General features: G+C 41.3%; 1 protein-coding gene across 2 annotated transcripts in view; it reads right to left on the bottom strand.

The window, feature by feature from the left end:
• Window positions 1–24,100, bottom strand: part of kaznb (kazrin, periplakin interacting protein b) — a 160,281-nt gene that overhangs the window by 88,400 nt on the left and 47,781 nt on the right. Inside the window, exon 5 of one of the 2 annotated variants that reach the window (XM_042506826.2) lies at window positions 7,460–7,667. In XM_042506826.2, coding sequence (XP_042362760.2) covers window positions 7,460–7,667 — 208 coding nt within the window. Of the gene's footprint in view, window positions 1–7,459; window positions 8,155–24,100 lie in introns of those variants that run through there. The other variant, XM_088089655.1, reaches the window with a different exon arrangement.

Here is a 24,100-nt window from a genome sequence, read left to right as displayed (position 1 = left end):
TCCCTGAATAGCCTACAGTTTCCTTCAGTAGTATGCTCAATTGCACCTGTAATTGGGTTGCCAAGTTGGAGGAGCTAATGGTTCTGAAAGTATTTTTTTAACAATCTAAATTCCCATATCAAAGCTTACTTTAAAAGGATAGTTCACAAAAAATAACTAAAAATACATGTTTTTTCTCCTACCTGCTATTTATCAGTGTAGCTTGTTCTGCTGTGAGTTGCTGAGTGTTGGGGATATTGGCTGTAGAGATGTTTGCCTTCTCTCGAATATAATGGAACTAGATGGCACTCAACTTGTGGTGCTCAAAGTGGCAGAAAAAACACATTTGAAAAACTCAACAACAATGTCTCTTCCCAGAAATCATGACCCTTTTATTCGAGATCCACAGACCTTGTTGTAAGCAGTTTCATGTGGGAACGTTTTTCTTCCTGCTGAACTGCACTCGCCAACCGCATCACTGCGCAGAAGGAAGTGTGCATCTGTTCAAGAACAAGAGACTCGTGCTTTTGACAAAGCAAGACGTAAACATTAATGGTGTCCTCCTCAGCTGAATTGTAATGCACAGTGGTGCCTGGTGAGCTAGCAGTGGATGCACACTTCCTTCTGCTTGGTGATACGGTTGGCAGGTGTAGTTTGGTAGAAAGAAAATAGTTCCCACATGAAACTGGTCACAACAAGATCCGTGGATTATTTTGAGTACTGGGGTCATGATTTCTATAATCTAACACTGCTGTTGAGTTTTTCAATTTTATTTTCTTTGGTGCTTTGAGCACCACAAGCTGAGTGCCATCTAGTTCTATTATATTCGAGAGACGGCAAACATCTCTACGACCAATATCTGCAACACTCGGAAACTCACACCAAAACAATTGAGATTGATATATATCACTACAGGTAAGGGAAACAACTTTTCATTTTGGGGTGATCCATCAATTTAAAGGATTTTTTTCTGTTTCTCAACACAATGAAGAAACATAAAAAGGACAGAGTTGGAGTGCCTTTTGCTTCATAAACAAACAATATACATTTTAAGAAAAACACTGTTCTTTGGAGTTAAGGGCTATGACAATGGCAAACAGGAGGGAAACATCCGAGGTACTCTCTGTCTTAATTACTATAGAAACCTTTATCGTACATTATGGCTGACACCAACGCTTGATACCATAGAAACACTGGGGTCTTCTGAATGATGTGACAATACCATAATGGCCATCAGTGTTAATTGATAAAATCTGTTTATCAGAGACCTTTTTTCTGCGATATGGAAGACGGTTGTTAATACTAGAGTAACAATGAGCCTCAGCCACTGTCACCATGGAGAACAAGCCAGTTACAGGCAAGAATCAGAGCTGTAGCAAATTCAGAACACATTGTCAGTGCATTTGTGAACCAAACACACAGCTACAGTTGCCAAATCCATCAAAAACTGACCCTGAATCTGAAAGTGCACGATTTAAACCACTGAATGTTTCATCGGGTTCCTAAAAAGCATAATCTTTAGCCTCAATTCCCTGTTCTGGCAGCGAACTTAACAGACTTTGAAATACTGTTAAGCTCTGAATTTTCCCACCAAAATTCTCCTGAGGAGTTGACCTCTCGTGCCTTCAGTTTTCTATCAGTGAAACAGATATTTGAAAACACAGGTGCTCATTTTTTTGTTCAGCCTGGAGGATTTCATCTGCAGCCAAGTCCTGGAAGTGCTCCAACTGCAAGTCACCGAACACTGTCGCTGCCGAAAATTACTTTTACTTCCATAATCCCAAACATCCAAAATAACTCCCTTTAAGTTGGACAGCTATGGTCCCAACCTTGTGCCCCCTGTTTTACCCTGACTGTGACTGACCGTGACGCTCTGAGACAAGTGAAAATGTGTCATCCACACTCCTAATGCTGCATGAGTCACCAACAGCTGCCCTATGGTTGTGTTTTTAGAGAGGTTTATGGATTAGTATTGGCAGATTCCCACGAGTCTGTGATGAGCACTTTCTCTCCAACCGACTGCAGGGCACTGATCTACCAAGGCTATAAGAGCATAAATAATGTAATATCCCATAAGGTGAGCTCACATTGATTTTAGAGGACAAAATACTTTCATACAGCCTGAGACAAATTGAGTGCAAGGTGGATATTTCTCCTCACAAGTCAGATGTATATTAGGTACGGCAGCAATGCAGTCGATTGGTGCTGAAACATCAGCGTCATTTGGGAATGTTTAACAAGACCTACATCAATGTGATGGATTAAAAGGAAGGGCCAATAATAAAGAGGTGTCATCACCCCGACGATGAATACATTACTGTCAATGGCTTGAATAAAAGCAGGCAGGTCGTCCGTGACAGTCATTCCATTGACTCTACTGTACTCTAGAGCAGTGGTCCCCAACCGGTCCAAAAGTGGGTCGCGGGTACAGTCTGAATGGACTGCAAGTGACTCACAATCACATCAAGCTTCAACGTACAGTGAATTTGTAGCACAGAGCTTTTAGAAGAAAAAGAAAATCTTTTCAGCAATTTTTGGTGATTTTTTTAAATCACCATGCAAGTTTGGAAGGCATGTTTCCTTTTTAAAATGTTGGCTTTTTTTTGTTATATTTTTTCCAGACAGAGGTCTGGGCTAAGCCCTCAAACACCCCTGGTTTTGACTAATTTCACTTTATTCTTGCAATATGTTCATTTCATTCTGTTTTAATCTCTCTTATGTGCAGACCTTGAAATAACGACTAAAGAGAAATTTGGACCCAGTGGCTGGACCAGTTAGGAACCACTGCTCTACAGCAAAGATAAGACTTATGTACAAAAACTTTTTGACATGCTTTGAAATATTACACAAAATGTACAAAAGCAAAATGAGGTTAACACTGATGCATCGTGTGGAGACTGAAAGTTTCGGGTGATTTAATCTCTTGTTCCTCACAATTAATTCAGTAAGAAGGACAGACTCCAAGGCCAACACGAACAGCAGGCTCAAATGCTGTGTTTATAGCCTTATTGGACATCTGTCAGAGATGTTATTGCAGCTCCACAGGGAAAGCACAAAAATTCTGACATTTTGGCACAGTATAATATATTTACAGGAAGTCAGTTCATGCATATTAACAAACCTTGTCTGCACGGCTGCTTTGATCCTGCACAGGGCAGAGCCAACAAATGGACTAACAAACAGCCTGGCCTTGAGAGGGATGCACACCTAAAGAACATTTAATCTCCCTAAGCCACTGGACGCTGATGCTGGCTCATCACACACCAAACCGCCTAACCCGAGAGATCTCTCAGACGAATCATCTCAAACTAGAAATCTTAAAAAAAAACATCCTTAAGCTAAGCGTTTCTCAGGCTCATCCCTCTTTATGCAGACGAGGTGAGGGCTCTGCTGTGTTACAGAGAGCTGGTGAAGGACTGCAGTGTGGCTGTGTTTGGTTTGATCCGTCACCTGACTGCTGGCCTGGCCTCTGGGAACAGGAAGTATGACATCACTGCCCTGACATTCAGGAATGTGGGAATGTCAGGCGGCCTGTTAACACGGCTGGAACGAAACTGAGAGCAAGCCGGATGGACACAACTGATAACTCACTGAGTTATTCCAACCCTAGAGACTAAACACTAAGGCCACGTTTTCAGACCACCTTCAGTCCTGTGGGGGGAAAACATAACTCCACATTTGAATGAGTCTACTCTGTTGACACGGGGTCATCCAGCGAATAAATTGAGGCAAGATACAGGATGATGTATTCACCAAACAAATATATGCAAGTGCACATTCCTGATTACTTTGTAATCTGCGCATAATATTTTCACTAGTAACCTTACAACTCTCAAAACAAAAGATTAAATGGGATTTATTATGCTCATTTATAAGTTCAAACTTGTATTTTGAGTCTCTACTAGAACACACTTCCATGCATTAATGTTCAAAAAACACTACATTTTCCTCACACTGTCTGAACTGCTTGAACACCTGTATTTACCCGTTGCCTGAAACAGTCTGTTTTAGCGCCTCTCTCTTTAGGCCCCCTCCCAAAAAAAGCCAAGTCTGTTGTTATTGGTCAGAATTTCCAGGGCTTCTGCATCTCTGCAATGACTGTAAAGCAGTATAGCAGCACTCTAATCACTAATAAAAGCTTCTAAACCAAAATCTTCACAACCGGACATGTTCAAGCAGGAATATGATCCGAAATCTGGGAGAAATTAACATCATCGGCAACCAACATTACATGTTTCCCTGATTTAGCATGTCACTACATGTTACAGTGTATGTAATGTAATGTAATGTAAATACTTCCAGTAGCATCACTGGAGAAGATGACCACATAAAGAAATCTTATTTTTCTTAAAAGAAGAACAAGAAAAGGCATTGAAAAGAGTATGCAGTATTCAGGTTTTTGCTCACAGGGATACATTTACATATGTTAACTTCATTTTTTGAAACTTAAGCCATGTTTAATACAAACATCCAATCTTTGTATCACTATTTATATGGCAGAAAATTTTAAAAAGCCTAATAGGTCCCTATAAATGATTGTCGACATGATACTGTTCCTGAGTTGTAACATTTCTCCTCATAACAATCGTTGTTTAGTGTTTGGCCGTATGATAGACCTTCAAACACATTAATTTCTTACTCAAACTAGACTTCCAGGATTTACTGTCTCACTGAAACCTGAAAAAACAAGCCACTGCATTTAGAAAACACGGCTCTTGTCGCTCTGAACGCCCACTAAGAGTGGAGAACATGACACATCTGCCGCATCATACCCGTTCAGACAGTGCAGTTTCTTCACCTGTCTCACGGGCCAAGAAAAAGCTACCAAACTAGATGTTGACACCATGCTTAGACAAGTGACAGTGATGCAAGCTGCCTTGCCTGCATACTCTGTGTGACCTGAAGGATTAAAAAGTATACCCTCTGCAGACAGCAGATGAATCAGACCTTGTTGACACTTGAAGATCTTCCTTGAGAAATTCCAGTTTGCACACTCTCACAAAACTAAACACTTGTGGAGGTTACTTTGTTATTGAGGGCACGGGGAAAAAATCAGCAGCAGCAATAACTTTCAGCCATTGCTGTTGTGATTTGTTCACTGTGTGCTGCTGACCTCACATCACATCCAGATTAACTGGCTCCACTGTTCATGTGCTTAAAGGGGTGTTAAATCAATTTAGTATTTCACCTCCATTGTTGGACTGGCAAGATGCAGTTAAAAAAATGTATATTCAAAGCCGAAGCAGAACAAGCAAAGATGGATTAAACTCCAAAATCACTACATTTCCCACAATGCAACCTTACAGCAGGATGTATCTCTAAAATGACGTCATTATGAAATCAGTGTTATCTTCTCAAAGGACCTTATACGGCTGATCATTGTGTGTGAAATCAGCGGTTCCCTTTTAATCGTATCTTAAGGACACATTAATGCATTAATCCCTGAGAACATGCGCAACCAAGACTCTGAGAGAACACATGATTCACATGCCAACGTATAGCTAAAAACAAGCACATCAGCGCTCTAAAACCCCATTTCACACAGATCAGCCCTGAGACTTCAGGGCCAGCAGCAGAAATGAAGAATCACCTGCTGCTGAACTACATATGCCCAACACAGGGAGTCATTTAATGGACACTGACAGCGAGCTGCCTGCTAGGGTATGATCTCAGTAACCCCCAGGCTTCCAAACATATCCAAGGCAAATGCGAAGCGTACACACCCTGAGGCCAAAGACCTGCAAAAGGTCTTTTTTTTCACTATTTCAGCGAGCCAAACTTTCTGTACACGCAGGTGATGAAAAGATGACTCTGTCCGCAGGGCAGTGGATGAGGGTAGAGATGAAGATGTGCATGAGCAAGGGTGTGAGTGGATGAAAGTCGAGGGGAAAGTGAAATGCAAATAGGGAGGGGAGAAACAGGGAAGTAAAGGAAATATACAGACTATTAGTTTGGGATTTTTTTTTTCAGTAGAATTCAAAACAAAATACGCAAAAACTGATATGTTTTTGTTTAACTTCGCCCAATACATGTTAATTACATTCAAATTTCCATCATATATTTGGTTGTAAGCGCTATTAGAATTGTAAATGGATCAAAATATAATGAACCAACCAACGCCCTATTTATTAAGTTATATGCTGTAAAATGTCGCGATATAGTTGATTTAAAAAAGGCACAAATAATGCACAAAGTAAAAAATTATTTTCTTCCTATCTGTATTCAGAGGCTGTTTGAAATCAGAGAGAGCGAGTATGAACTTAGGGGAACAGGTCTGTTTAAAAAAGAACAGGGTATGGACAAACATAAAGAGCAGGTGTGTATCTATCAGAGGGGTTAACCTGAAGAGTGGCTGTGATAACAAATTAAAACTGTTTAGTTCATTCTGCGAATCAAAAACAATGTATAAAAATATGGTGGTAAACAAATATAAAACTATGAGTTACTCATTCAAATATTCCAAGTAAAAAAAGGGTTGGTTTAATAAGCTCCAGCTTCAACCTACACCTTTTCGGTGTTTGACATGGTGCCATGATGTTATGTACATTCATCTTGGAAACCCTAACTCTAAACATTGCCATTACCAAGCTTTAAGTTTGTCCTGGCTAATTAGTTGCTCAGTAAATTAATCTGATCAGGCAAAGGGTAACAGGCAAACAAGAACACCAGGACTTTCCTGCTACACTGTTGTTCCTCTCATTACAGAACAAAACTCATCATTAATGAATCCAAGATGTCAGCTATATAAAAGTAGCTTAACAGAATCTGTCCTAAGAAGGTTTAATTAGACACAGGCCATCGTCTTACACAAGCTGCGGCAAACATAAAATAGCTATAAAGATAAAAATGGCAACCAAGCGTCATTAGGCATGCAATAACTAAATATAAAACTTATTATTCAGAGTCTTTAGGATATTACTTACACGGGAAAAAAAGAAGTGAAAGTATGTCATTTTTGGAACATGAAGCCAAAACTTCAGTATTCCCATGAAAACTTTGTTTAAAAGCTCATTCCTCATTCATCACATCCCTCTCCCAGCTAAGTGACGGTGCCATGGTGTCGGCAGCCCCCGTCAGAGATGTTGGCATACAGTTCCCGGGCCTAGAGCTCAGTTTGAGACTCCTTGCCAGACTCGGGGAGAGAGCAGAGCAGGAGCCAGAGCTGGAGGGAGAGCAGCCCCAGAGGAGCCCAGCTGCTGCCTGGGAAACCAAACCCGGACTGGCTCTGGCCCACGCTCTCTAACCCCAGCCCCTCCCGTGTAATAACAACACTCAGTCTGTCTCCTGTTCTCTTTCTTTTCAATCTTTTCCACTGTCATTCTGCTGTAGGCTTTGGGGGAAAATAAGTCAGTGGAGAATGATATTAGTCTCCCCGCTGCACATTCCCCGAATACTTCCCACTGTTGATTTCAAAACACATGTTCATGTTTTAACTCACACACACACTCTCTCACATACGTGCACATGCTGTGGCACTCACCCCGGTAGTGGAGGCTGTCATCGTGGTGATTGTGCTGGTGGTGGTTCTCTAAAGCAGGGGGGCTGCTGGCACCCAGCTCTGCCAGTCTGCGGCTGGTGGCGGAGAGCTCGGAGCGGAGGTTGGTCACTTCCTGACTGGCAGACTGGATGGCCCCATCAATCCTCTGTGCCAGCTGTTTGTTGTCTTCCATCATTTTAAGAATTTTCCCCTGAGGACCAAATCCACACAGAGCAGCATGATGTCAAGTGGAGCATTAGAGGGGGTGAAGCTTCTTTCTCCTCTTATCCCCCCTCTCCTTCTCCTCCTCCTCCTACTCCTCCTCCACCTGTGCTTCTTCTCCTACAGTTTACTTCGCACATATAAAAAAAAAGCCAAAACGCCGGTTCCTCTTCTGTTCTCCGCTGAGCAGCACTGAGATGACTTCTACCTGTTACTGCACAAAAAACGTCTGTGTGGCCGAGCTCCACACAGTCAGGGAAAGCGTGTGTGTGTGTGTGTGTGTTAGTGCGTGTGTGTTTGTGTGTGTGTGTGCAGGGCAAAGGAGAAAGAGAGTGAGCGCAGGAGAAAGAGAGAATGCAAAGAGAGCAGAGAGAGGAAAAAAGACAGAAGAGCAAAAGAGATTTAGCTCAGCGGGCGGAGGGGAAAGTGAGTGCTCCCGCAGAGGAGAATGTGCTGTGAGCAGCTGCTCTCAGAGAGGACCCAGCACACACTGAGATGACATGCAGCCTTTTAAATGGATTGTACCATGTGCTGCAGGACCAGGGGAGAGAGGGGGGGACGCAGTTGGATTGAGCTGCTTTCCAGCAACTCTCTAACTACGGCGCTTGTTGTGTATCACACACCCTATGGAGTCTGTAATGAGTTAGCAATCGGGTCTGTAATAGAGGAAAAGTACAGACTGTTTCTCTTTACTCCTTCCCCTCTACACGTCCCTACACTCACAGCTTGGCAGCAGCGTTGAACCCGTTGACAAGCACTTGTCAAGCCCTCTATATCTTTTCAGTCCCACTCTCCCTTCCTCCCTCTCACTCACACACCCGCTGTCTTTTTGTCTCTCCCACCCCCTCTTTTTCATCCCATTATATATTCATCTCTTTGTCCTGGGAAAGCTCACCCCCACATCGGTGGAAGGGGAAGGGGGCTGGCTCAAGGCGCCCAAGGGGAAAACATTTCAACTCTGAGAGCAAACTTAGCGAGAGGACAGAGGCACAGCCCTCTAATGGGCTAAACACAAAGAGGAGAGGCCCGGAGAATTACAATCGAGCTGTGCACGAGAACACAGTGGAGCTTTACTTCTTTGATCAAAAACAGTTGGAAGGATTATATTTCAGCTTATCCGTGGGCCCGGCAAACAAACACCAGCGCCATCAATTCTTATCTGTACAGCTGTAAAATTCCATCACACACACAAAAGGTTAGAGACGAGGAGGGGGGGGCGTTCAACTTAACTTAAAACAATCCCGGATATTGCTGAGCCATCACAACTTTGAATCTGCATTTGACATTTCATTTCCCAAGTAAGAAAACACATCCTGTCTCTGGCAAGAAGCTGAGGCAGATGAGTGATACATCACTCAGATTCTGTCATCCGAGGCTCGGGTGATAACGGCTCAACGCTCATTGGTATTCACACAATGGCAGACAGAGACAAACAAAGATGGGACTGCGAGGCGTGCGAGACTGACGACCGAATGAGGCACACAACTTGTTGGATGCACCACTAGTCTGTTCGCTGCTTTGTGATGAAGTCCGCTCAGCAACGGTGTAGCAGATCAGATCGTGTCTATGACTATCAGACAAGGGCCCCATTAATGTGGCCCTCTTGGAGAATATTACAACTGGCCTGCCTCAACTTATCAGCTCCTGTTCTCTCGAGTGCATATTGTATTAGGGCTGCAGTGTTTGCAGTGAGACGTATCTACGAATGATTTCTAAACTGAATTTCCTGAATACTTACTTTATCACAATGTCTTTGCTACAGCAATACAGACTAGACTACCCATAAGAAACAGAACTGATTACCCCAAAAATGCTTTGATGGAAGTACACAAGTTTAAAGATGATATCAAAATTGCATTTTGATGTTAGAAGGTATACAGTTTAACATGTTCATCAACATATTTTAAACTGTTAGCACACTGACATTTGCAAATTACCACAAGAACAGCTGCATCTGAGTATGTCCTTAGTTTTGCCTTTCATGAACCAAAGTAGAGAAAAAATAAAATGTTGATCTAATGATGCTGCTAAGTGATCAGCAGGGTTATTGGCATTCATCCTCCGGAGACCATACATGTTTGTACCACATTCCATGGCAGTCCATTCAATAGTTGTTGAGATACTTCCCTCTGGGGATTTGGGGGGATTTTGGAGGGGGCAGAGGTGGAGTACTGTACTCTATAACACCTTTATAGGAGGTTTAAGGGGGTTTATAGTTGTCATTGCAAAGTGTGCAAATATGAGTGCCCACTGGGAACATTTACCTGGTTTGCCTCTCCTCATGGGGCACCCGTGCTGGTCTCAGTTATTTTTATCTTAAGGTATTTTATCTTAATGTATTAGTTTTTTATCTTAATGTATTTCATTGGTTTTGAAGGTCCAGTGTGCAAAATGTAGTAGCATGTAGCCTTAATGTTTCAGAACTGAAACTTTTCCCATGTGCCAAGTGTGTAGGAGAACCACGGTGGTCGACGTGAAAATGCCAATGATCCTATCTAGAGCCAGAGTTTGATCTGTCCATTCTGGGCGACATCATGGCAGACTCTGTGGAGGAGGACCAGCTACATAATGTAGAAATATCTGGCTCATTCTGAGGTTACCAAAACACAATGATTATTATGTTCAGGTAATAATACCGTAATGATAACATAGTAATGAATATTTATACAGTTTCTTCTGATAGATGTTAGCTAAATACGAAACACTGGAACTTTAACTCAGGTGACTTATTATTTTCTACTGCTCAACTGTTGGTCTTAGTTATTGTTTAATTTAATTTAATTTAATTTAATTTTTAATGTCTGTGATTTTTATTTATTTGCCTTCATTTTTTACTCCAACTTTTTAATGGTGGTAACCCATATGTATAATTTATGCTTCTTTTTTGACTATTTACTTATGTCATATGTTTTATATTCAAACTATGCACATGGTGTTTGTGGCTAAAATGTCAATGGTAGTTCATATGCTGTGCAACACATTGTGCTTCCACCTGGAATTAAATGTGCTAAATGAAAAAAGTTTTGCGAGCTCTGTGATTACTTAAGTCTAGAATGCCAGCCAGCTGGTGGCGCTACATGTTAGGATTCATCCTCTGAAGACCATAAATGTTTGTACAAAATCTCATGGTAATCCATCCAATTGTTGTCCAGTTATTTCTGTTTGTTTGTATCTCCTGTTTTCTCCATCTGTCCTCTGTCTCTAGCCTCTGTCAGATCATCTTTCTGTAATGTCTATCAACATTTCTGCTTTTCAACTCTTACCAAATGATATCCAAACCGGACAATTATTACAGTTACAAAGAAGAATTACGCCAGAACTGGTATGTTTGATCACATCACGTGTTCGCAGATCATTATCACCGTCTAGACAGTCACATCAGTGACCCTGATTAGTGCACTGGCCCTGATTTGTGACTGACTGGCAAAGGACAAATGTAGCATAATGTGCAGTGCAGGGCCACAAGGAGGAGGGTCGTCTCCACTTCTTGCTTTACACAGAGGGGTCCCGTTATTCCAATGCAACTGGTTTTGTTAAACAACGTGACAGCTAAGTCCTCCTTCATATGAAACCACAACTGCAGTCTGCTCTGAGCTATGTGAGGGCTTTCATATGCTCCACTGTGGAATGCGAGGAAATGAATGATTTGGGGGTCAAGGGTCGGGACATGTCCCAGATACACATCAATAACCAGATGAATACTTTGAGGATGCATAATTGTGGCGTGTCCAAAACACACAAAGTCCTCCTCTGTCTCGACAAGTGGACTGAAAGCTTGCACAGATATGACAGAGACCTTAGACCAGTGCAAGAACTTTGTTGACACCCTTAAATAACCAGTTCTCTCTCACCAGTGCTTTTATGGATTTAGCTGACTTTTCCAAACTTGGCCCAATGTTTGTGTTGTTAGTTTGCTCACTTGTTTGATGCTGTTAATGGGAAGTTTAATTAAGTGTGCCAAGGGTGTGCAGTTAAAAAGAGGTATTGATAAACAGTCACCATGACTGTCTGCCTGGGTTAATTGAATATCGACTAATCCTGCACGCACTGGAATGCTTTCCATTTTTTCCCAATAGCAAAGTGATATAATGCCCTGCTCAACTATTTATACAGGTCTTATCAGCGGCCTGAGGAAAATACCCACTTCACGACTCTCTAATGTCCATCAAATGCTATGAGCCACAGGAAGTCATAGTGCCTGTCAGGGTGTGCGAGAGTGAGATAGTTTCATGTATGCAGATGAGTAGCTGGGAAGGTGTAAAATTAGAAGAAAAATATTTTTTAAAAGGTGTTAGGAAGTGTGCTTAGTCATCTGAATGATGTGTTTATTACTCCGTGAAAAAATCAGCAACCATGTTTCACAGAATAACTTCCATCGAGGTGATGATGCGCGAGCAGGAAGATCCATCAGAGGGAACACTCGACTCTCAGACCTCAGTTAAGTGTTGGTCAACAACTCTTCCCACGTAACTGCCTGCTGCCGCGCCGTGCAGGGTTAAGGCTTTCACATCCAGAAGAGGAGGACATTTGGTGAGGAGGGATGTTTTTTAAAAGAGTGAATTGTTGAAATCAAGATATGTGGCAGGTGATGCAGGTGGACTGAAGAGAAATCCCATGGGTAACTGCATGGTCTAAATGCACAGTAGCCTCTCAGACTGGGGCCGTCCCTTCGGACTGAAGGTTAGAAACATAATTTACAAGACAGCACTACTATCCTAGCAGCCTGCTACCGATGCCACAATGTCATGACCAGGGGCGCCACCAGGGATTTTGGGCCCCATTACCAAATATCACATTGGGCCCCACTGCCACATGCCACGCAAATACTCTAACCACACCTCCAAGACCAAATCGACTAATTCAAAGCTTTAAGTGACAATATTTACCATGAGGTACCATGAGTATTAGTTGCCAAATTCTTAGTAAAATCTCCTGTTAATGTTGATATGTTAATAATTTCTTATTACTTTTTTAGGGCCCCTCGTCATGACTGTGCTCCAAGATCAACCCAAGATTTATTCCAAGATAAAGTTTTTAGTTTTTTAGTTTGTTTTGTTTTTTTCAATACCAGACTGCACGCATGTTTATTTCTGCTGTAAAGTTAGTAATTTTAACATGCTGCTTGAGTTTGATGCTGAACTTTAAATAATTATTTTAGACTGGTAAGTAACATCTCAGTGCCCAGACACTCCAAACCAACACCAAAGAACTAGTGATGATGAAGGATGAATGATGTGTCGCCTAAATGCGCCTGTGTCTCAGTCAAAAAGTTTCACTTCAAGACAATGCAAAGACTTTAGCCAATGGCCAACTAGCGTGTACACTCTGCGTCTGCATGAGTGGAAATAACTCTATACCAGCAGGTAACGGTAGACTGTAGTGATCATTCAAAAAGGAAAACCGTAAGACTGACAGGATGAATTGAACATGCTAGTTGGCAAGTTAACACATTAATAATGATTCCCAATGTTGAAAGAATAAAGGATATTTAAGTGCAAGTAAACAAAAACACTACTAATTATGAACCATTTCTGCAAAAGAGTTCAGTCTAACAAATAATCTTGTCTGTTTTGATCTCATGCTCTCTTATCTGTTATTGTTTGTTTGCTTTCCTACCTTCTGTTTCTCTTCTTGTACACTGAGCTGAACTGCCAATCAGAATTAAATCTCTCATCGACAGGCTCCGCTGTCTCTGATGCTGATTTAACATGCTGAATCAGCTAAAAAAAAGCTAACAAGGGCAATCTACACAAACAGTGAAGGACACACAGCAAAAATTAGGGTGACAAACTTGCAGCATTGGCCTGACAATGACCAACGGCTGACCATCAGCTCATTGTGTCAGGGCCCTAATGTTAACTATAAAGTTATACTAAGTGCAACTAATAACAACACAAACCACACCAAAAAACATTCTCAATGGCAGTGATATATGGTCTTCATGTAGTAGTTTTCTTGCTGTAAAGCTATAAAATAAACTACAGGCCAATGCCAAATGTCAAGATTTTAAGATGGCAGAGTTATTATGAACGGCTCTCAGAGAATTAGCATTTTGTGTATTCTTTCCCTGTTGTTCGTTAGAAGTTGCCATTTGGGGTTTTTTTTATAACTGTTGACTGTAAATGTAGATTGTATGGATCCAGTAGTGGACTGGTTAAATGATACAACTTATTTCTTCGCAGCATGTTGCTGAGGATTACACATTGCACTTTTAAACCTGTATGACTTTTTTTGGCCACTTGACAGCAGCCCAAAAAACTGTAAATATAACATTGATGAAACAGCCTTATAAAGGTTAAGTCATGTTAGCAAACATTGGCAATAAAGTCTGTCTTTTAATTTGATTCCCAAATGAAACCCTCTCATTTATGATTAGGGCAGATCTGAAACTGAAATATTTGGGTTTTATTCTATGGTTAAATAATAAGTCTCCTTGCTTAATTGGCACTAAGAATGACAAAAAGAAAATCCTCCACTAGCAACGAGGCCCCTTCAACAGACAGGAAGCCTCTCTGGAGGGCTTCATTACTGCACACTGCTAACATTATGTCTGTTTATATATTCCAGATAGATACTTCAGAAAGTATGCCTCAGCCTTCATAAACAGTAGAGCTGCTCTGAATCTCACCCTTCACAAACAGCAGCTCTGAATTTCTAAATCTCTATATGTCAAAATGTTCCGTCTGTTGGGGACTGAAACAAAACAGCAGGTTTCAGGACATTTTACTCTGGAAATAAAAGCTGTCTCGGTACACAGCACACTGCCTGCAAACATCAAAGAGTACAAGAGTTTGATTCTTTACTTGCAGACAGGTTAATTGGCTCTACATTTGGATCTTACTGTTGTCCGTTCAACAGCAGAGTACTGAGTGTTTGTGTGTATGAAAGAGTAAAGAAAAGCTTAAAAAAGTGCTGCATCAAAAGGATGAGAACAGGGGTTTGAGTGAGTGTCCTTATCAAAGCTACAAATTAGTGTTTTCTGTGCTACTAACTCTTACTTTCCTTTGCCAACATTTGTGACAAACAAGACACTTAAGACAATGTTGGCCTTTGTAAGCCAGATCGAATATTTCAACACTTTCCCACAGCAATAAGGCAACACTGACACCCTTGTATATGTGCTAACATCGTGGTTGGTGCTTTTGTTTAATAAAGAAAATGCTTTGATGTAACTTAAAAAAAGGTTATCAAGCATGCATTATTTGAAAGCGAGCAAACAGAAACAGACAGATAAAAGCCAAAGAAAGCCAAGTTTCTGACTCTCACAGTTCACGGGTTTGAGTGTTTCACACTGAATGCAGATTTATCAAATGCAAATGTCACAGTTGGAGTAAAAAAATGGGTATTTATGTCGGTGCAAGTGACAGGAAGAGAAAGCCTTTTGCCCCGAGTGGTGTCACACAGGGACAGAGGGGCATTGATGGAGTAAACAGTAAATGGCAGGGAGCGGAAACTCAACTCATTCTCTGTCTATGTGTTGGCTTTTTCCTTCTTTCTCTTTCCATTTCTTTCATTTTCAATCTCTCTCTAAACCTCTCATTCCACAAGCTTTCTTCGTAATTTTTTGACCATAATGTGGAAAAGTTGATGTGGATGTTTTTTCTTGTTTCAAAGCAGCTATAATCAGTATTTTTTTATATGAATAATGAAACACATGATTGTATGTAATGTGAAGGGCGTCCCCTCAGCTCTACTGAGCATCTTTAACTCACTATTTTGGTTTTACTGCCAATATCTTGCTGTTTTGGTTCACTCTCACTGCTCTCATCAGTGTCATTTTTTGGTTACAGCGTGCAGCTGTTGTTATTGATAAAGCTCGCAAAAAGTCTTTTGGCCCCATAAAATCACATGATGAACTCAGAATGTTACAGCACCTAAATTTACAGCAGAAATAAACGTTAACATGTTTGCAGCCTGGTACCAGCAAAGTTTTGACTTCTGGATAGCTAATTTCAACTTTCAGGACAACTGTACAGTAGTGAATGTATAACACACAAATTTAAGTTTTATCAAGGCTTAGAGTTATCCATAATTCAGGGCGTGGTCTCTATGAGTGACAGCTTGTATGTGAGTTGTTACCACAGTCTATGAGTAACAGCCACCCCGCACTCCTCCACAGCTCCATCCTCTCATCCAAATATGGTCACTTCTGGCTCCAAAAATCTGAGATTTTAACGACTGAAATGTCAAACTCCAGGCTTTAAAACAGGAGTCCACAAACCAATGGGTGAAATCATGGTATGTGCATTATTTTTAGCCCATCCATGGTAGCAAGTTCACCATGACAACTTTATCATATGTCAATGTTGTTTTCATTGCAGTATTTAGTATACTAACTGTGTTTGACTGGGGAAATTTGCGGTGCACATTTTTGGTGGCTCTTACTTAATGCCTCCCTCTAGAAAAAACCTCCGCTTGTAAACGATCACTTATGAGCTGAATATCTTCTGAATCATCTGGTGTTTGTACTGAATTTATTCTGGATTTGTTGCATTTGGGGCTTTAAAATTTACAGTAAAATAAACATTTAATGATTTTTTTTACTCTGATTAAGACACAGTGCACATCAAAACATTAGTCATTTGCACTGAATATTTAAGTGAATCGTGTGCTCCAGTGTTTTCTTTGGTTGCAGCTCTTTTGAAATGGCCAATTGTATTGTTTGCTGTCATTTGGCCATTCTGTAACTACCGACCTCCGCCTGTGGAGTGGCTGAAGCGCAAGAGATTTCTTCAACTCAGACTTTTCTTGACTATTAATTTGTTGCATCTAAGACACTTGATCTTAAGATGTGTTTGTCATCCTTTTAAGCGAAGCTATCAATTGCACTTGTCTACAGTCCAGTCAGCCTCTGATGTTGCTATACGCAGCGTGGTTTTTAATCACTGAACGCTCATTCAAACTGTCAGCATGGTGCTATCAACAGGTTGCTCAGCAGTAGAAAGCAGCAGCTCCACTCCTCGTCTGTAGCTCCCTTAAACTGGCCCATGGAGGCTGAGATAAGGCCTGGAGAGAAGCGCCTAATATCTGTTGTCAAACTCAGAACGTCTGTCGCCCAAAGTCCTCCCCAAGTTCCACTCCAACACCTTGCAGCCATGTCCTTCTCCCATCTCTGATAGTCTGGTAATAATAAACAGTTTGACAGCCTCTCCACTTGGAGATAACGGTCGACAGGGTAGTGGATGAAACGCGGTGCCAGAGGCCTTGATGAGGATCAAGATAAAGTTGCTTGTCTGCAGGACTCTGGGGGAATTGGAGGGAGAGAGGATGCAGGGAGGAGGGTTCAGCTATGATGAACTTCAAGACCCCAGGGATTGGAAATTTATATCTGATGATGGAGAATGAAACTGCAGAAAATGACATTCCCTGACTGTTTCACACCACCTCCTTCCTCTCCACTGAGACCCATTTTGCTTTTTGCCGCATTTCCCCCTAGACCTCACTGCTGCTCCCTGCTGGCTGTTTCCTGTCACTGCCTCTTCACTTGGTGTTCCCAAGGATCCACTTCCAGGCATCAGCCCATTACATCTGCCCCAGTCAAACTGTTGTCTCCAACATGTTGACATGCAGAGCTGAACGCTGCAGTCCTCTAATGGCATGCAGATTATAGTGAGATCAAAAACGGAGGCAGCATTGATACAAAAGGTGCGTGTTTTGCACGTAGTGTTACACACTAAGCTACTTTGCTGCTGTCTAATTGAGTTCCTCACCCCTGTCATCGCTCTCTGCTTTCTTCTGCAGGAGGCACAATTACACGGCGATGGTGGGAGACTGAGAGATGTGCCTATAGCTCGCGGGGGAGACGGGAAAGATAGCTGACAGCGTTATAATCATCAACATAATTAAAGTGTCATTTGAATGAATCCAAGTAACATGGGATCATTGGAGTAGCATGCGGCATCTTTATCACAGCCTCTGATCCCAGGAAAAAAAAAGAAAAAGTACCAGTTATAAGTATTGACCAGCTGTTCGATAGAGCAAAGGAGCCGTCTCTGGGTGATGCTACAAGAGGATATCTCTCAAGGTAAAACATTTTCTACAACACACGGAGAAGCTCATTCATTGCCAAACCCTCCTCCATCCATCTCTCTCTCCTGCTTTCTTTTCTCTGAGCAGCAGAGTGATTTTCAGAGGGCAACTGCAGTGGAAATCACCCTGACAGAGCTCTCCCTGTTGATTTATGATATACGTTTAGTTATTTATTGGCTAATCATGGCAGGCTGAGAGCAGGTTAGAGTACACCTCCCGAGACAACTGGGCAAGCCTCGGATAAAGAGATGAAGGAGCTGGACTGCTGTCTGGTTTATTCTGTGAATAACAGAGAGTTTGAGGGAAGCTTGTTTTCAAGGCTAAAGAATTCATCTGACTCATGTGTCCCATTTACGCTGCCTGCTAAAGGTGGGAATATCGTACCATTATGCCACCTTGCTGTTCTGTATAAAGAGTGAGATCATGAAATGGGGGGATAAAGTTGCCTAACCTTTGAGCTGGCAAGGGAGGACATAAATGCGCCAAATCGAGGTCTATGTAAAAGGGACAGGATGGAAGCATGGGTGTGGGTGTGATGTTTTCATGGCCTGTTATACATGCAACACACAGAGAAAGATTTAAAAACCAGCTAATAGAAGTAAGCGGCTAACTTAAAGAAGAACAGCAGCTATAAATGTCAGCAAATTAGAAAAACAATGAGGTCCGGGAGCTCATTACCCTCTGAGTAAAGGACGAGATCAGCAGCTATAAAGCAAAGATGCTAAGTGATTTTTATTGCCATGTTGATGCCAGTGTTATTGTTCAGAAAGGGCTGCTGACGAACATGCCGGCATGCTGTCTAAAAATCGCACACTAGATGCTGCTTTTGTTTGGTTCTATGTCAAAATGTGATGCACCAAACTGTAAACACATTTATCTCTGGTGCTAAATTGGGTATTTTGGGTCTATAGGGATTGACTCACTTCTGCAGCCAGCCTCAAATGGTCATTAGAGGAACTGCAGTTTATGGCACTTCTGTGTTCGCTGAATTTTTCAGTCTAGGAGGTTGCCACTGGTTACATATACATTATAACTTATTAGGATAGTACTGTACTCAGTCAAGAGAAGTTTAAGATCTTTTTTTTTTTTTAAATCAGAAAAAGTGAAACAGAAAAGTTGTTGTATAACTGGACCTCTGCACATTAACTGAAAACCTAACCAAACCACCTCATTCAAAACTGGCCAAGGTTATTTCTTTAGAATTGACTATACAGAAGATAAACAGATCTTGTGTGATAACTGAATCTGAGACCTAGTAAGATGAGTTACATGAGAAGATTAATACCACTCTCATGGTAAATATGAAGCCACAGCCAGCAGCCTGTTATCTTAGCTTAGCTTAGCACAAAGACGAAACAGGCAAACAGTCATCTCTGCCAAAAGCAATAAAATACCCTCCGAGCAACTGTAAAGCTTTCTAATAAACTCAATACATTTTGTTTGTTTACACTGACTGCACAGAAATGAGAGTGGCATCGATCAAAGTGTATTTACCAAATGTCAAACTATGCCTTCAAGTAATCAAGCAAGTGAATCGCATATCAGATGCTATACAGCCCATATACACTGCAGACTGCAGTGAAAACATTTTAGCTGAGACCAAACAGGATTTTTCTGCACCAAAGACGACCACTCCCAGGTTTAATGTAGCACTGCAGGGAAATAACTGACAGACAGGTTTAAGGGGGGAAGAAGCTGCACAGTACTGAGGACAGATTAATCCATATCTGAGAGCTGTTTCGGTACAGTGTATTGATAAGGAGCTTATCCTCTTGTCGGTGTGTGTAAAGGCACATCTGCACAGACTATTGATTGAGAGACTCATCTTACTATCATGTGTTCCCACTCCAGAGGACAGTTCCAATGAATATCAACACTAGAGACAATAATCACTCCATCACCGCTTTATCGGTGTCTTCATGCAGCTACTTTGTATGCACGCCAGTACACTTTTTCCAATTTCTTCGCATCCAAGCGACATCCTCAGCCACTTCTTATCAAAAATGCACATTGTGAGCAGGAAAACACTATGCTTGTCCAACTACTGTCTCAGTAATGTCTTTAAGCACCACATTGTTGCACAAGATTACAAAAAGAATCAAAATGTTCTCAAAAATTGATAACATAATAGAGCAAAACTCTCGTTTCATTGTTAAAGATATAATAACAGCCCTGTTGGACCAAGAGAATTCAAAACTGTCCCCAAGAACGACAAGTCGCTCTGTACAGGGAATGACTTCCTTTATTTGCTAAAGCTAATACTACAAGATATGAAACTTGTTGGAACATGTTGAAAAATGAGTAACAAGGGAAGCGGAGAGAAAGATAAATAAGGCAGAGAAATGGAAGGGCACAGAGACAGTGTGAGAGAGACGAGGTTCTGAGCCAAAACATGTGAAGTTGCGAAGTCGTTTATTATATTTCAACATTTATCTCGGCGAGAGAGAGCCAAGTTATCAGGGGGACTAAATTGAAAGACATTCAAGCGTGCAGTAGGAGTCAGTAAAAGGAACACTGAAGACCGGCCCGGTGCAAACTCTCTCAGTATTCCAGTCTTAGCATACTGTTCTGCATTGAGAGCCTTTCCTGCACATATATGCACCACACACACCTGGACTCGCATACATATGCACACGCAGAGATAGCTCAAACATTAAAATGCAAAAGCAATTAAATGCAAGCCACAACAGTGCAGAAGAAGTGCCAACCTGACAGCAGGACTTTGATTATTTTAATTAGAGCAATATGGCTGACTCATCCATGAATATAATTGAAGGAAAAGGAGGTGCGTTTTCCTGCCTGAAAACCTGTTTTAGACTGCGACTACAGTTAGAGGGAACAACTGCTTTACATATGCTTTAGTGCAAAAGGGCAAAGTACTTATGCAAATGTGTTTGGATAGACAAACTGTGCTGATGAGATACTTTTGTATTATGTCTTTTATTTAATGGCTCCAACTTATTCTAATTGTAAATGTATGTGATTTAAATGTGTTTAATAAGCTGGCTCCTGCAGGAGCTGGGAATTGCATTAATCTGCATGCTAAATTAGTTTGTCTGAATCCCAAACTTGTCTGGCTCAGGGAGTTGAGCTCTTGTAAGGGATTATAACAGGGCATTAATACTAAGATCCATGGAAAGCAAAACAATGAAAATGTTCCTTTCTGTTTCTAAAATTTTTGCATGTGGGCAAACTAATTACCATAGTATCATTTTACAGTCATGCCAAATAGACGAATATGCTCCAGAGTCTGTCCCCAAGCAGCTTCCTTGCAGACATGTCACTGTGTGTTTATTGTCCTCGACATTTTAAGTGTTTCTTCATGTAACAAGAGTTTGAGTGCTTTCTGCACATATGTTTGGGTCAATATAAGGGCTGGGTATCATTTAAAAATTAAAATACCAGAACCCAAACTAGTACCCTTAAAGCAACACAGGGACCAATATCATCATGTGATACTAATAATGTGAATGGAGTGGCATATCCGAAGACAGCCCGACACTCAGTAACCTGAGTAAGTAACCCACCGATAATTAAATGTAACTTTAAGCCTGTGAAACAGGTGAATTATATAAAAAATCAACTCCCCCAGGGTCATCATGAAGGGGAAAATTAGCTATAGAGACCAAAACAATCTTTTTGTACCAGGCTGTACACGTGTTTATTTCTGCTATAAAGTCAGGAATATAAAAAAAAGCAGCTTATAGCATGAAGCAGCAGACTTAAAGAAGAACAGCAGCCGTAAATGTCAGCAGACTGACCCTCTGAGCAGAGGATGAGAACAGCCACTATATACAGTGTGTGTGTGTGTGTGTGTGTGTGTGTGTGTCTATATATATATATATATATATATATATGAATCTAACAAACCTAATGGTGTGTAGCATTTCCATGTCAACACAAGTTTAATCAGTTGGATATGTATGTATGACCGAGGAAGCTAACTAAAGGTAGCTTAAGCCGGTGAACCGACGGCTCTTTGGGCTTGAACAGATTTTATATCCAAAGAACTTCAATAAAAATGAACTTCTTCACAGTATTAATGATAACCAGACCTGGCGTTTATTTGTCAGAAGGTGTAGCCACACCCGGTTAGTAAAAAGGACTCTGTGTTTCATTGGGGCTTGGCTTTTAATTGAAGTTTTACAGAAGCCATAATTTAAACGTTTTGGTGGAATCTTACCACCGTGAAAAGCCAAATCCGTCAAATACACCACGCTCAACTTCACCAGACCCCTGGTGCCAAAAAGGATTGAATGCAGGCATCTTTTGACTGGAGATGTTTCCATTCTACTTGATATTTGGTTATTTCAGTCAATACCTTAAAGATATTGAGTACCAATACCCAGCCCTGGTCAATATGTCTGCTGCCTTGCTGTTTGTATGTGTGATGTTGTGAGGGAGAGGAGAAGAAAATAGAGACAAACACACAGTCAGATGAACTAAAGTGAGTGTGAAGGAGGAAGAAGAAGGACAAAAAAAAAAGAGTATTTGCTGATCTACAATCAAAGGCAGTTTGTTTACCGAGGACAACAATCACGCCGGGCTGCAATTCCTCAAGACCTGAAAACCACCTTTCATTACACAAGCCTTTGAAAACGTAATGGTCATCCTGCTACTCCCTGAAGAAACATCCCAGAGCTAAACATAAACCAGCGGTGAGGCAGAGAGGCTGGAGAATACAGTGAAGCACTCTTACCCTCAATCACACAGCAGCACAGTTGGTACATCCTCTGTTTGCAGTTGCATAACTTTGGATAAATATACAAAATGTTCCCCACCCCTAACCCTGCTGAAATGTTTAAACTCTCATTCTAAAGTCATTTACAATCCAAACAATGTGATGAAGCATGCATGGAAATGTATTCCTCTCTAAAATATCACCGATTTCATGCTTGCAAAGCTTGTTGAATATCCATAGAATTGCTTAGTTGCTGTTGAGGTTTTCAGTCAGTTATTTCCATACATTTTTACCCTCTTTCACTAAAATCTATATGCCTTTCTCCTATGTTTCCATAAATAACTACAAAATTGTTTTGCCACAGATGTTTTAAAAGAAATGTAATTGCTGCCTGGATTATGGTTTTTTTTCAGTCCAAATGTTACCTTCTTGTGCCACACAGACTGTAAAGAGGTAGTCGGCTTAGGTGGTGGGTGTACACAAAGTGTCTCATTATATTGATAACAAGACTAGCAGCTCTGTGAGGCTGTACTTACGCACAGTGGTGCTTTGAGGTAAATGAGCTAAATGTCAGCTTGCTACCATGCTCACAATCATAATAATTGGGTTTCCATCCCAATGTAGCGCAAATTTTTACAGAATTTTCAGAATATCTGCAAATGAAAAATACGAATGTCCATCACTATTGTGATGCAAATATTGGGTGTTGATTCACTGATGCGCCAATTCTCCAGTCAGGTGTTACTAAAGAAGAAGATGATGCAACAAGATGAAAATTAAAAGAGCATCAGTCAAACCTTAAATAAAAGAAAACAACCCAGTCTCACTCTCAACTGGACAAATACCCACATTTGATCAGTGGCCCTCTGCATCAGAAACCGGTGCACAAAGGCCCTCAACTGTCGTAGTATAATGAGTAAGAAGGTCTGCATGTGGTGAGTGGGAACAGTGGCTGATGAGTCGAACAAACTCCAGACTTTCACTCCGGAGATCAATATTCTTGTCCAGTGTGAAAACAAAAGTCAATCAAGTTGTTTTAATAACAACGTAGTTTGCTGGTTTGTTTAGCAGGACCGAGCGGTAGGACTTTGGCTGGAGCGCGGAGTGCCTTTTACAAAAAGCTGCAGCATCACTTTATCTCTCGCTCCATGTCGCTGAGGAAGCTGAGAAGTCATACATACAGGTGAACTATTCTTGTAAAAGTAACAGACAATGATATGGCACCAGGAAAAAAAATGTTTCAGTCGGTAAACGTTCGCAAGTGTACTGAAAAGTTGTGACATGCAATGGCGTGTGATTCGGGTTGTGATGACAGCAACAAGATAAAAGCATTTAACTTCCTCCCTGGCACAGATGAAGAGGATAGTCAGGTGACCACGGTGACCAGCAGCAGCTCACCAGTCGAACAAGCTAAAATTAAAACACAAGGCAGTGTTTTAATCTTTTTATGGAGCGAGCGCTGAGCGATTGGAGTGGAGCAGGGTGAAATCTGAGTGAAGGGCAGAGTAATAATTAGCGGAGCGGCCTGCGTCACCTCTGCGAGCGGGCAGAACGTACAGCTCTGTGTGCGAGGAGCGGGAATTCTCATCGCTCCACTCTGCTCACATGCTCTGGTAACAAGCATACTTATGTTAATCCAAACTATCATGTTTTTTGTAAATGTTGCCATGAGCTTTTGTTGCCCTAGTAAACCTAAAAATGTACATTCTAAG

Source organism: Plectropomus leopardus, chromosome 2 (genome assembly GCF_026936395.1).
Source record: "Plectropomus leopardus strain MGB_pleo_1.0 chromosome 2, ASM2693639v1, whole genome shotgun sequence".
Lineage (NCBI taxonomy): Eukaryota > Metazoa > Chordata > Actinopteri > Perciformes > Serranidae > Plectropomus > Plectropomus leopardus.
Note: the sequence above shows the minus strand (reverse complement) of the source record. Positions and strands in the feature narration are given on the sequence as shown.